The 13121-nt window shown below is 47.4% G+C and overlaps 1 protein-coding gene across 1 annotated transcript in view; it reads right to left on the minus strand.

Moving 5' to 3' along the window:
- crb (cell polarity complex component crumbs) overlaps window positions 1-13121 on the minus strand; it is a 206270-nt gene that overhangs the window by 108595 nt on the left and 84554 nt on the right. The window contains exons 2-3 of the mRNA XM_089583659.1: window positions 10639-10889; window positions 3665-3947 (exon numbers count right to left, since the gene is read on the minus strand). Of these exons, the coding sequence (XP_089439785.1) occupies window positions 3665-3947; window positions 10639-10889 (534 nt within the window). The remainder of the gene's footprint in view (window positions 1-3664; window positions 3948-10638; window positions 10890-13121) is intronic.

A 13121-nucleotide genomic window follows, 5' to 3' on the forward strand; every position in this document is an offset into this window, starting at 1 on the left:
ATTGTGCAAACTTCAAGAGAACACAGAACCACGGGGACTTTGGATGGCGATTATAAAAAATATATCATTTTATTTTTGTCCAGATATTTACATTATACTGATATTCATAAACATTAAGAAAATTCACCTACAATTATAATACTCCCTAATGAGAAATTTGAGTATAGCAATTTACGGTTTTCTTTTTTTTACATCAGTGCCATCTGTTATACAGGAAGCAAAAGTGTAAAACCCTGCTCGGTTAGCAACTATGAAGCTCGCACCGAGTGATGGCAGCCGCCGCTGAATAGAGGAATATGTGCTCGAAGCTATAAAGGACGTTCACCACTCACCACTATGCACGAGACTTACAATCGAATGTGTGTGCGTGCGTGATCACCGGACGACTGCCCAAATATCTACTTTATCCTCTGTTAAGGTTTCGGCTTCCTTAACAGAGGGTTGCTGTCGTACCTGTCGGGGTCTTCAGGACTGCCTTGCATCTAAAACATCGAGCTTCGATTCCCAGCGGAATCTTTACAAAAAAGTTCCAAACCGGATTGCTGTCCTCAGACACCTCCCCCATGGTGCTCTCTGGCGTGGTCCAAGGTGGCTAGGACTGATCAAATACCGCCGCGGCAGAGACAGAGCCACCCACTAAACGCAATCGACCACGGCGACGAGATGAGTCTTTCTACGCCTTTGTACTAAGTTTCCTGGCTTGGCTTGGTTTAGATTGGATTTGGAAAAGTATTACTGAATCCAAAACTGAAACACTGGCCTTCCTTCTTCGCACGATGAAATATGAACATGTCCGTGCTAATGGCTAGCCACAACAAGATGCTTTTTAATACGTTGCAAAAATAATGTGGCAACATTAAAACGGCGCAATATAATACTGCTGAGAGGATATCACCAGCTAGTCCTGGCATTCCCACACGTACTGATGACGCTGTAATAAACTGGGGGTTTAGAGCTTGTGACATCTTTTTCTTTTTTTTTCATAGAACAACGCATTAACATTCTGTTCTCTCAGAAAACAGCATGAACTCACAAGTCAGCTCCTCGAAAAATGATGGCTTGTGCTGCAAAGTGTCCCATATGTAATAAGTGCATCTATTTTTCTGCCACTAAACCACGGAGACATTAGCTCTACCTTTTAATTCAACAATGAATACGCATGACATCCGCACCACAGCCAAGTTGTTTAACTCTTTCACTACCGCAGCATAGGCCATCGAACACATTTATACAATTCAAATTGCCTGCACAAAAATGCGTGATCTGGAGCTTTTGTGAACGTGCTGCACCATGTAGTTTGTGTGCTTAAAACTAGTCTTTTGATCGCACTTTTGGTTTTGGTGTTTCCACATGAGGGGGCACCATGGAAAAAAACTTTGAATGGGCGCAGCAGCGTCAGCCGGCGAGCATGGCGTCCACATCGCCGCACGCTCCTCAAAAATGAAAGCCAGCACCGAACACTTCGGCCAGTTTCGGTTTCGTTTTTTGTGATCAAAGAAGTGGTAATGAGTCACACAAGGATGTACAAATGTCAGATTTCAGTTTCGACAGCAAGACTTCGTCTCAGGGGCCTGGAACGTCACCGCGTGCTCGCACCTAGGTTTTGTTTTCGTTCACTCTGTTTTCTGCGGTTCATGCAGTTTGTAACTGAAGACAGTGGTCTATTTTGCGTGCTTCAGGGTCTTCACAACGTATGACCAGGACAATATGGCAAATGCTCAAGGTCAAATCGTGTTTTTCAACCGAGACGACAGCCAGGTGTCCATGTCGGCACATCGCTGCAGAGCGGCGCTCTAAGATTCGCTTGACCTCACGACTTTTTCTTGATGTTCTTCACGGCGGAGATGATGAAGACTGTGTGCAAAAATACTAATAAGTATGCATGGATGAAGATTTTGGACAGGCAAACATATGCTTGGCGTGACAGCTCTTGGGAAGAGGCGAATCTGTTGGAGAGGCTGAAGTTCACTGGAATCATCATATATATGAAAATCGTTGACCTGCCATGACTACATCTCTATTGGAATATAGGAATCATCTAGTCTAGCCTTCTGCCATCAAAAATCACAGCGAAATCATTTTTTTTTGCTTTGCTTGTTTGTTTTTTTTGTACGCAGAGGACCCGGAGGATTCAGTGGTGGCAGCATCTATTGGCAAGACTTGGAAAGCGTCCTGGCTTTTGAACTACATCAATGAAACTTTATCCATCCTGATATTCCAGAGCTTGCCTAAAATGCCAAATCTGACCAGCTGGCTTTCAGGGAGTGGCTCATTCAACAAATCTTCGGGTAGGATGAGGTAAAAGAAGTCCACGCCCCCAATACTCCCACAGAATTCATTCGCCACCAAACGAAAAAAAAAATGGAAAAAAGAAGGAACTGCAAGCTCTGCTATCAGAGAGCAAAACAAGAACAAAGATCAAAAGTTATCAAAAGTTATGTGCAGCACCTGTCAAATTTACCTCTGCTTCACATCTTCACCTGACTTCTTTTCACAGTGCCACCACAGTCATGACCCCTGACTTCACCAGTCATGGAAAGTGCAATAATTTTGCCTCATAGCTGAAACTGGGAAGAATGACAGCTATAAACATGTGCAACAGTTTGCATATTCCAGTTTTTAAATCAAGTTCTGGCTTAGTGCAGCCGGTAATTTGTTTTTGCTGTATACTTTTTCGTGTTTTCGGCATATTTTAAAAATAAATGTTCAAATAATTTTGCACACTCTGCTTTTTGTTCCATTCAGAATTGTAACTAATAAGCTACAATTCCATGCCTTGCAATACGCGCTCGGTTTGTTACTTCTTGTGAAAAAAATTTCTTTCAGTACACTCCAAATCGTCCACTTTTCTGCGGTAGTGAAAGATTTAATAAACGAAAGAGTTAAATAAATAAAGTGGCACCACCTGTTGTGGACAGAGCGAACTGCTCTCTGCAAACGTTCTGTACCACTGTCCTCCTCATGCTTACGCTGTACCTTTCTGCTCTCCTTCCTCCTCACACTTTCCACTGTGCTCTGCATTTGCTCTTTTTATCCTTTGATGCGGTCGTTTGCTCAGCACACCGTTCAACACACGAACGGGCACCTAAGAGCTGCACTCTAAATCACGTTGCATACTGTTGCTGGTATAGTAGCCTAGCCAGCTCCTGCACCCATGAGCACATGTACACCCTGGCCCTTACGATTTGGGCCTGCAGGTAAAGTTTGCAATTTTTGGCGATGACCTACGATGCCAGCGATGAGGCTGCTTACATCAGAGAGAGTATATTAAACAGTAAAACAGCTGCCACAATAAAGCACAAGTTTACAACACGTAAGCCAGTCAAGCTCTCTATGCGCACCCAAGAATGGTGTAATAAGAGCACTGGACAAGTTGAGAGCTGTAGGCCCATGCCTCAGCTATGCTACTGGGAGCTTGTTGCAGACACACAAGAGAGTAGACAGTTCTTAACCTGGGTATTCTCTCGTAAGGCGCACGCCCCACAAGCGTGGACAACACCGCGGCATGGATCTGTGAACTCCAGCAATAAAAGGCTGGTAACATGAGCAATGTTTTCGAGTAAACAAGTACAAAGTCAAGCTGCACATTCCTCCGTGCACCACCTGCAAGGCAACAGAATGAGCAGCAGACGTGAGAAATCTGTGCTCGACATGTTTCACTCACTGCAGTAGTGTGTGTCCGGGAGAGGGCAGGTGCCCCACTGGGGCCTCCCTTCGAAGCGGGCACTGGCCAGGGGCAGGTTGGCGCCCTCCGAGAGACATCCGCGGAAACCGGAAGGCGCCACGACCGTCGACACAGCTTGGGCCATGAGGGAGAGCAGGTAGGGCCTGATAGCATCGCTCGCCACAAGCACCAACCGCTGCTCATCGGCGTGCAGCCAGACCATGCCGTACACGGGGCGCAGAGACAGCCAGTGTAGGCGGTTGTCACTCATGTTGGCGCCAACCTGGGATACCCAGTCAATCGGGAAGTACATTGAGAGCCGAGCCAGGACACAGAAAACAAACCACTTTGAAAGATGCGCAATAAACGCATGCACCACCATCACTGCTGCTATCCAACTGCATGGACTTGGGAGCAGCCAATTCTCCACTCACATCACTTGCCAAGTTTGGTCCCTGGGTAGCATTTTTTAGTGCAGAAGACATGGCCAGGGGTGGAAGCAGGCTCCAGCTTTTTGGAGCAGGCACGGGAGCAGCAAAAGTCTTATTTTGGAGCAGCTTTGGAGCAGCAAAAGGCCCATTTTAGAGCTGGTTTGGAGCAATTTGTAGGCTATTTCGGAGCACTTTTGGAGCAGACTGGCGACATTTAAATGCGACTGAGAGCAATTTTGTTTGCAACTCGTCCAGAAACTGCACAAATATTGATCATCAATCCTACAGGCCAGAATTTTTTAAAAGGACTGAAATTCTTCTAAAGATATTTGCTAGAGTTCATAAAAAAAATAGACATGTGGCAGCTGCTACAAACAGTAGTTGCAATAAATTAGCTGTTATCAGTTTCAGGTCAGAAAAAAAAAACATAATGGCGACAGTTCGTCAAAACCGGCAAAAGAGTGCAGCAGAATCTCGAATATACTCTGTCAGGACCGAAAAAAAAAGAATTAATACCCGCCAACCGGTGGATTTTGAAATTTGGAAAATTGCCGTAGCCAAACCAACAAGAAGGTACTCACATAATTTGCGCACTCGCGTAAATACGCACCAAGAATTTATTACCCAAGCGTATATGAAAAAAAAATGCACTAGCGTGCACGCGGGTGCACGCAAGGCAGGGTGTGGAAAATCGGTGCGAACGCGTTGCTGTGTACGGCTGTGAAAGGTGCGAGTAGCGAGGGGACGCCAGCTGCGCCGCTGTGAAGATGCAACCCCATAACTGGGCAGGCCAAGCCAAAGCAACATCAACTGCATGCGAGGCACAAGCACGACGGGTAGTAAGCCCGGTGTCCATTCCCTGGCAGCTCCACATGTAAGAAGTTCGTAATTCGTTTGTTAAATTAGCTACGGTAAATAAAATTATATTCGCGCGCCATGTCTAATGAATGTTGTGTGGATGTTTTCATGGGACATTGATTATTGTTCATAATGCGATCTGTAGCGGCGAACGTAGCACGTCCGCCGCTTAAGAACGTGGGTGGCGCTGATGAACACTCTCAAGGTTAGGTTATTTGTAAAAACATAAACACCCCCGAAAGCAGAAGATGAGACAGCCATCGCCGTAGCTCAGCGGTAGAGCACCGGACGCGTAATTCGGAGGTCGTGGGTTCGGATCCCACCGGCGGCATGTGGTTGTTTTTTCTTCTGCTTTTCTAATCAATTAAGGTTAAGCGATAATATGTTCAGTAATAATCTAAATCTAACAACAGCACGAAATAAATAAATTAAATTAAAAAATCCCCTGTGCGCCTTGGTTTCTGTGGCTGTTGGCTTCTCTCATATAGCTTACACGTTTTAGTCAAGTTGGAGGCTTGCTTGCGATAAGGGTTCGGACCAGACTTATGCACCTTCAATTGCATGCTTTAAGGCGCAGTTGAGGTGTCAACCGAAATGTCGAGATGTGAGAGCTACTGCGCCCTTTTCTTTCCTCAAAAACCAATTTTCGCAATCAGACATGGTTTTGCATTCCTCCACGTAAGCAGACTTAAGCCTCAGTGTCCCTTTAATGCTTCTGGCACAAAATGCTATGCCAGGACAGTGAAATTCAGCAGTACTATTTTCTTTTCTTTTTCCTCCATTGGTAGTTTTCAGACAATTTGCTGATGTACAGTAAAACCCTGTTGTTGCGTTTTTCACAGAACTGCGGAAAAAAAAATGTAGCAGCCAAAAACAGCACGTGAAAGATTTTATGGAGAGTAACGTCCCAAAGCGATTCAGGCTATGAGAAATGCTGTAGTGAAGGGCTCCGGAAATTTCGACCACATGGGGCTCTTTAACATGCACTGACATCGCAATACGGGCCGCTAGAGTTTCGTCTTCATGAAAATTTCACCGCCAAGGCCGAGATCGAACCCGCATATTTTGGGTCAACAGCCAAGCATCATAACCCCTGAACCACCGTGGCGGTGCTAGCACATGAAAGGATTGTAAGAAGTGAGCAATACGATAAAGGAAAAACCTTTTGCACAAAATTGTGTTCTTCTGGTTACTTGTCCACTAAATTTGTGACTGTTTATTTTTTAATACTACACTTTAAGAGGAAAACTAGTTAAGAAATCAGAAAAAAAAATGTGCTTGTCACATAATTATGGAGTGATCAATTAATGAATGCCCAGACTTTGTCCCCTCCCAAATTGCTCACGACTGTACATCCTTGTCTGCTGCCAAGCACATGTTTCTCTGGAATTAGCAAGGCTCTGCGGTTGTTGCGAATGTTCTGCATGCACGGAACATCTTAAATTCCCTGCGACTGTTCTCTGTCTGGCTGAGCAGCTGCCAGTGGAAGGGAAGCAGCAGCCAGGAGGGAGTACGTGCGGAACAGATGAAGTTGCGGCAAGTTCAGTACAGGTCACGTGAAGCATTAAAAAAAAAAACTATGACATCATCACTGCTCCTTCATTAGTTGAGCCGGGCTGGCTTCAGCATTGTAGTGGGTGAAAATGATGAAGCGGCGATTATATGTTTTTTTCATACCTCACGTGACCTTCAGTGAACTTTGACATCATAACCATCATTCGGCTGCTGAAACCGAAACTGGAACAGCATCAAAGAAGAAATTCAATTTTATATTATTTGGTGGTCACAGGAGAATACCATGCATGTAGTGATCTATGTACACTAATGTCTTATGCATCATCACAATGATGAAAAGATGCCGCCAGAAATTTGGTGTCTCCACTCCTTGCACAGGCACTCTGCACTGCACAGGCACGAGTGCCTGTCCCTTGTAAACAATGAATACCCTATAATGGAGTAAAAAGAGAGTAGGCAGTCGTCTGGAGCACTCCCCTTTTAGGGGCAGGGTATGGGCAGGGGCTGCCCAAGTTGCGGGGCAGACTTCGATCACTGAAGATATGACATGCTTACTGTTGGGACATATTCCACTCAAAAAGCATAGTAACTTCAAACAGTTGGTAAAGGAAGGAGACTTTCTAACGTGGGCCCAGAGGTCTTATGGTTAGCAAGATTTAAACCTCAGTTAAAATCTTCCGAACTGCAAGAACTTCCCATTTTTTAAGAGAAAATCTGGACCTGTTGCCAAACCTAAGCACTCCGAATTTTTAGCCAAGGAAATTTGATGATTATGATGCTGATGATGAATTTTAATGGCGCAAGGGCAGCTTTGGACAAAGAGAACCATGGCGCAAGGTGTCTCTTTAATAAGGTGGAGTTTGAGATCCATATTCCAAGCATTTCATCCCAGGGAAGCCGAGCACCAGGCCAGGGGAAAGCTTGTACCGACTGTACCACCGGGGGTGCCCGGCCACACTAGGGATCGAATCCCGCTTCTCCCACATGCGAGGCGGATCCTCAAGCCACAGCGGTCTAGTGACAAAAATTACCCCAGGGCATGGGCAGCATACCCTTCCCCTATCAGGGAGTGCACTAGAGAACGGCATACTCCCTTTTTACTTATCTCTATAGAGTAATTCCTGTTTAGAGTGTAGCAGAGCAGCTGCGATAGGTTTCACTTCATTTGCTCCACAGCACACCGTTCGAGAACTCTAGACAAATGTGCTCACCTCTGTAAAACAATGTAAATCATTCCCGCTTGATAGGATAATGAATGAGAAAGGGGTGTTGTTACGGTTCTATGCGGTTCCTGTTATTCGTCGGCACGTAGAAGAACTTCCCTGACAACCATCGGGTTAAAAAATCTAATGCTTGATATCGACGTCCTAATCCCAAAAGTACAATCCTTATCCTACAGCCTGCGTGGTTAAGTACCGTTCGCACAAAATGCTCCCCCCAAAGGGGCCGGAGGTTCAGCCCTGGGACGGAACCACCCAACCCCCGACATTGTTCCTCCTTTCTTTCGGAGATGGCCGTGAACCACCATCCAACGAATATGATCGCCACTAAGGTGACACCATCGTGCAACTGGGCCTCAGCTGTGCGTTCAAGCTCATCTTGCTATCGCTGAAGTCATCACCGCCGCCGGCGTCGCTGCCGCCTTCATCATGATTGGACACGAGCCTTGGTGGTTTCACACCCACGCAGTGACGTCAGTGCTGTTGTCTCTATCGGTTTCACTGCATGGCACAACCCGGGAGTAGCCCGACCACCAACCCAGCGGGGTTCACGTGTGAAACTTGATTTGCACCCCCTTACCAAACTGCGCGACAACAGCACTAATACTCTTTACTCTCCGGCAACGTCTCATCACTGTGCACTTGCTGCCAGCACGTGCAGATGGCTGCTGCATCATGGCAAGCGGCTCGCGCCCCAGCATCTCGCCACTACATTCTCTGCTGATCGGCTGTAACCAAGGGAAAGCGTTCACTGTTGACGTTCTGCCATTCTAGCAAGGTTGGCTCGAGGAAGCCACTCATTTCTGGTGTGCAGGTAACGTGCAGAGAACATCGGGCATTGAGCGTAACAGGTGTGGCTTGTGCAAAAAAAAATGGCTCGATGACTCGAAACAAGAAGCACCTTATTGAAAAAAGTCTATCAGAGGTCCCTAACGGCAACTTGTGAAGGGATGCGAGCTGCGCCAAGAGTAAAAGATAAACACGAGGTCTTCGGAGGCCGGGCATAAGTACACTAAAGGAGCCCGTTTTTGACCACAGCACTAGAGGATGAGGAGTGACATTGGTATCACTGTCCTCAGAATTTCTCACTTTTGAACCACCAAATTGTATATATGTTTTTTTTTACTTCATGTCTTAAATCATTTGGCACTTATTACAAATCAGATAATTTGGAAAAGAGATACTCTTGTTCGAATTTTTACCATTGGGACTCCCCAAAATGTCTGTATGGTCATCCCCCAGTCCTTTCTTCTCCTACCAAACCAAATAATAAAATGAGCCTAAAATGAGATTCGCTGCATTTCAGGGCACGTGCCACGCTGGCTGAGGTGGCCATTCTCAACTTCGAAGCTCCACTGTTTCCACAAGCGGTTCGAAAATTACCGCTACCAGGAAAAAAAGTAAACAGAAAATTAAGCTAGTTTTCTAGCTTCAAGGCAAATGGCGCAGCATGAACTGGCATTTGCATCCACTATTTGTGGGTTAACGGTCAGGTTCGAACCTGGGTACTCCGGCTCGAACCCGACCGCGGCGGCCGCGTTTCATGGAGGCGAAACGCAAGAGGCGCCCGTCTGTTGCGCGATGTTAGTGCACGTTAAAGATCTCCAGGCGGTCGAAATTATTCCAGAGACCTCCACTACAGCACCTCTTTCTCTCTTTCTTCTTTCACTCCTACCTTCCTCCGTTCCCTTACCGCACGGTTTAGGTGTCCGCCGAGATATGCGAGACAGATACTGCGCCATTTCCTTTCCTCAAAAACCAATTTACCAATCGAACTCTCATCTGTCAGTTATTTTTTTCCTTTCCCCCTTGTGCACACCACCTTTTGCCGCCAACCGCGAAATTGTTACCAGCTGATAGATGAGTGACCACCACCGCTCTCGGCATCTGAGACGAGATAATGGAGAGATTCTCTTCCAACTTTAATAATTCTTTTTTTTCTTTTCTTCGTTCGAATGCAATGAAAATGTGGAAAGAAAGACCCGCCACGGTGGCTCAGTGGTTAAGGCGCTCATCTACCGAGTCGGAGTACCCGGGTTCGAGCCCGCCGTGGCGGCCGCGTTTCGATGGAGGCAAAATGCAAAATGTGCCCGTGTGCTGTGCAATGTCAGTACACGTGGTCGAAATTATTCCGAAGACCTCCACTACGGCACCTCTTCTCTCATTCTTCCTTCAATCCCACCTTCCTCCCTTCCGTTGCAACACGGTTCAGGTGTCCACCAAGATGCGAGACAGATACTGCGCGATTTCCTTTCCTCAAAAGCCAATTTTCCAATGTTCAAAGTTCTGCAAACACTTCAGATGTGCTACACCGGCGTGCTACAAAGACTAGTTTGCCGGAACACACTCAACTTTGTGCATTGGGACCTTCCTGCGGTCAGCCTCCGCTATTACACAACCCATGCAGCAATCATCTGGTAGTACATGTAGTAAGTTCCACTCTAGGCGCGTGAGAGGTGCGAACACAGTTCCAGAAAGATTTCGTTTTCACTGCCTGACGACGAGCTCAGGACCCGGTGGTAAAGCCCCTCAAAGTTTGAGGGGCTTTACTCGGTGGTACTCTGTCTGCGTGAATTACTGCACATGATGTAATAATCTCTTGCTTACCAATTGGACCATCCTCGTTCGAGTAAGCTGGCTTTCAACCAGCGGCTCATGCGGTAATCTAAGACAACACAGTCAAGACGTGACGATCGCATAGATTCCATCATAACGAACACTTGCCTGGATTTTTACGTAGCTAGCACTCACACGACACTGAACGCCAAGAAAACCGTGACCTAGCCGCATTGGTATGCCTGTAAGTTAAGGAAAAAAAAAGAAGGATTCTGGAGATACAAGAGGCGAGAAGAAAGAATTGAGCGCTTCAGTCTTCTCACCTCCAGTTTCGTGACTGCGTTTTCAACGCATGCATGTCCAGTGGAAGCAAACGGTTAATTTGGCTACCAACCATTACGGCGTCCTGGACCCCCCTGATGGACCAGCTGAGCTCCAGCGCGCCATTCGGAAGGACAGCCAGAGAGATGGAGTCGTTGCCCAGCGTCTGCCGGAGTATCGTCCCATGGCCGCACGTGCGGAAGGCCAGGCTGGTGACCGTGCTCAGGATGGGCTGGGAGTCATTTAGTAGGAGGCTCGAAGAGCCGTCCAGGAAGACTTGCGGCGACGCGTGGCCCGGATTCCAGAGGAGGGCCAGGACCAGGCCTGCACAAGCGCAAACATCGACGGGAAGGAATGTGAGTGCGCACTCATACTTTACACAGGTAACAGCTGCTAATGAGCACTCTGAGTAGAGCGCTGTGATCAACCGAAGGCAACAGCGACGCGGCGCCACGGCATCACCTTAAAAGTGAGACATCATTAAGAACTCTACTTGGTCCTGCATGCAGCCACTCTCTTCGCGAAGATGTGGTGCGCCGTAGGCGGTCGCTGGAACTCATATGCCGCGAGGGTATAGACGCAAATTCAATGCCACTTTATGGAGCGTAAATAAGACAAATAATTAATCTGCGTCGTCAAAGGTAATAAGAGATTTGCTGGGCATGGTCACAAAACGTGCCTTTTTTCCCCGCACCAAAGAAAGCAATGCAGGCATTTGCAAATGCCAGTGCCGAAACGCTCTCCGTCCGATAAAACTTCCATCCTTTAGGCATACATTCGCCCACAGTATTAAAAAGGATGATATTTACAGGCATGTTCAACAATGTAATATTGTGTTTATTTTTCACGATATTGACCAAAGCGCATAAGCAGAAATGCATTCTCAGTTCCATAGAGCCGAGGGGGTTTCCTTCTGTGCACTGTTAGAGAGCTCCAGCAGCACTCGTGAAGTCCTACACATCGAAAGAAGGGGCAGGACCAAAAATCTTGCCTTCAGGAGATTTGGAACGCTGAGACTGCCTTACAAGCAAAGCAGTGTGGCTTAGAAGCAAACCCCCCTGGGCTGTCAACTTTTGACAAAGGCTGTACACAGAGAGCCGTTGTCCTCGGTGTCCCTTTAACACGTCTTACAGCTCCTTGGAATTAACTTGGAGGTACAAGTGTTTCTCTGTAAATGAAACAGAAAGGAACGGAAAGCTGAGCGAGTTAGCGCTATGGCCGGGAAACAAACAACGGCGGCCTCACTACCAAGGAAAACGAAAGAAGGTGACCTGGGAAATGACATGGCCACAGTTACCTGGCACACCCTAGGGTTCTGGTATCTATTTGGGGAAACTGCGATAAAGTCAATGAGCACTGCTGTCTCTGCCACTTACTGCACAACTCCGTGGAGGTATCTTTTGTGCGACTATGCTGCTTCCGGCAGAGATGCTACTGACAAAACCTGTGGCTTCTGTGAATGCACCATTCGTAATCCCAAGTCTTTGTGCCACCAGAACAACTGCCGTCTTGTGCTTTCAAATGTGGGAAACAGAGAGTCTGAAGTTCTTTAATATTCATGGCCCTCTGGTCATCAGACGCCAAAAAACCCATCAATCATCGCTTACCAATAATCGATAATATGGTCAACGAGCTTATTTAACCACAAGTTCTATGGCTCCATACCTTTTCCTTCTTGGTCAAGGCGAGCCCTATTTCAGCACCTCCGCAACATTCTCGAAGGCATAAAATTCGATCGCGTCGCATAGTACTCTACGCACACCAGTCCTAGTGTAGTCACCACAACGCCAGATGCGTAAAGTGCGTTAGCATAACGGGGCCCCAAGGTTCAGAATGGTGAGTGCACCGATGGAAAAAGCTGGGCATGACTGCAGAAAGGTTCAGCGCAGAATCTCATCGCCGCACAGGGTGTAGAAAATTTCAGCAAAAAAAAAATCGAGCTCGACAAAGAGCTCCCTTCAAGTCTCGGCGCAGAACAACAACGGGACGCGACCCACATCCACAGTTCCGCAGGTGGCCGAGAGGAGGCGGAGCGCCGCGCGCACATGGCAGCGGCGGCGATTTGCGCGGGCTCTCGAAAAGCACGCGGCAGGCCGCGCAGCGGTTCGCGCCGGTCTCACAGGGGGAATCCTCTTCACACACGCGGAGCCAGGCAACGCGCAGAGACGATGACCGCGACCATCAGGCCGTGCGTGCAGATCGTAAAGCGAAGCGCACCTAGCACACAGAACGGGCTCCCATTGTCAGCGATCGCGATCAGGTCGATCTGGCCCCTCAGCTTTCTTGCTTCCTTCCTTCCGGGGCTGGCATCGCCGAGCCGCAGAGAGGTGGCGTCACCCGCGACGGAAGTCAGAAACATACCGTAATTTTCGGTAGACAGTCCGCACTAAGTACACAGCCTGCACCCAGTACGTGGAATCGCGTTGTGCTTTTCATGTAAAATTGGGCAATATCGAAATAGGAAATCCTGTACAGTTCGCAAAGCCCAAAATTTAACCTTTAAACAAGGACAGTCCGCGCGCTGTGTATCAGGATTTACGGTATACCGAAAACTAA

The sequence above is a fragment of the Amblyomma mixtum genome, chromosome 3 (genome assembly GCF_055824585.1).
Source record: "Amblyomma mixtum isolate Tamu chromosome 3, ASM5582458v1, whole genome shotgun sequence".
Taxonomy (NCBI): domain Eukaryota; kingdom Metazoa; phylum Arthropoda; class Arachnida; order Ixodida; family Ixodidae; genus Amblyomma; species Amblyomma mixtum.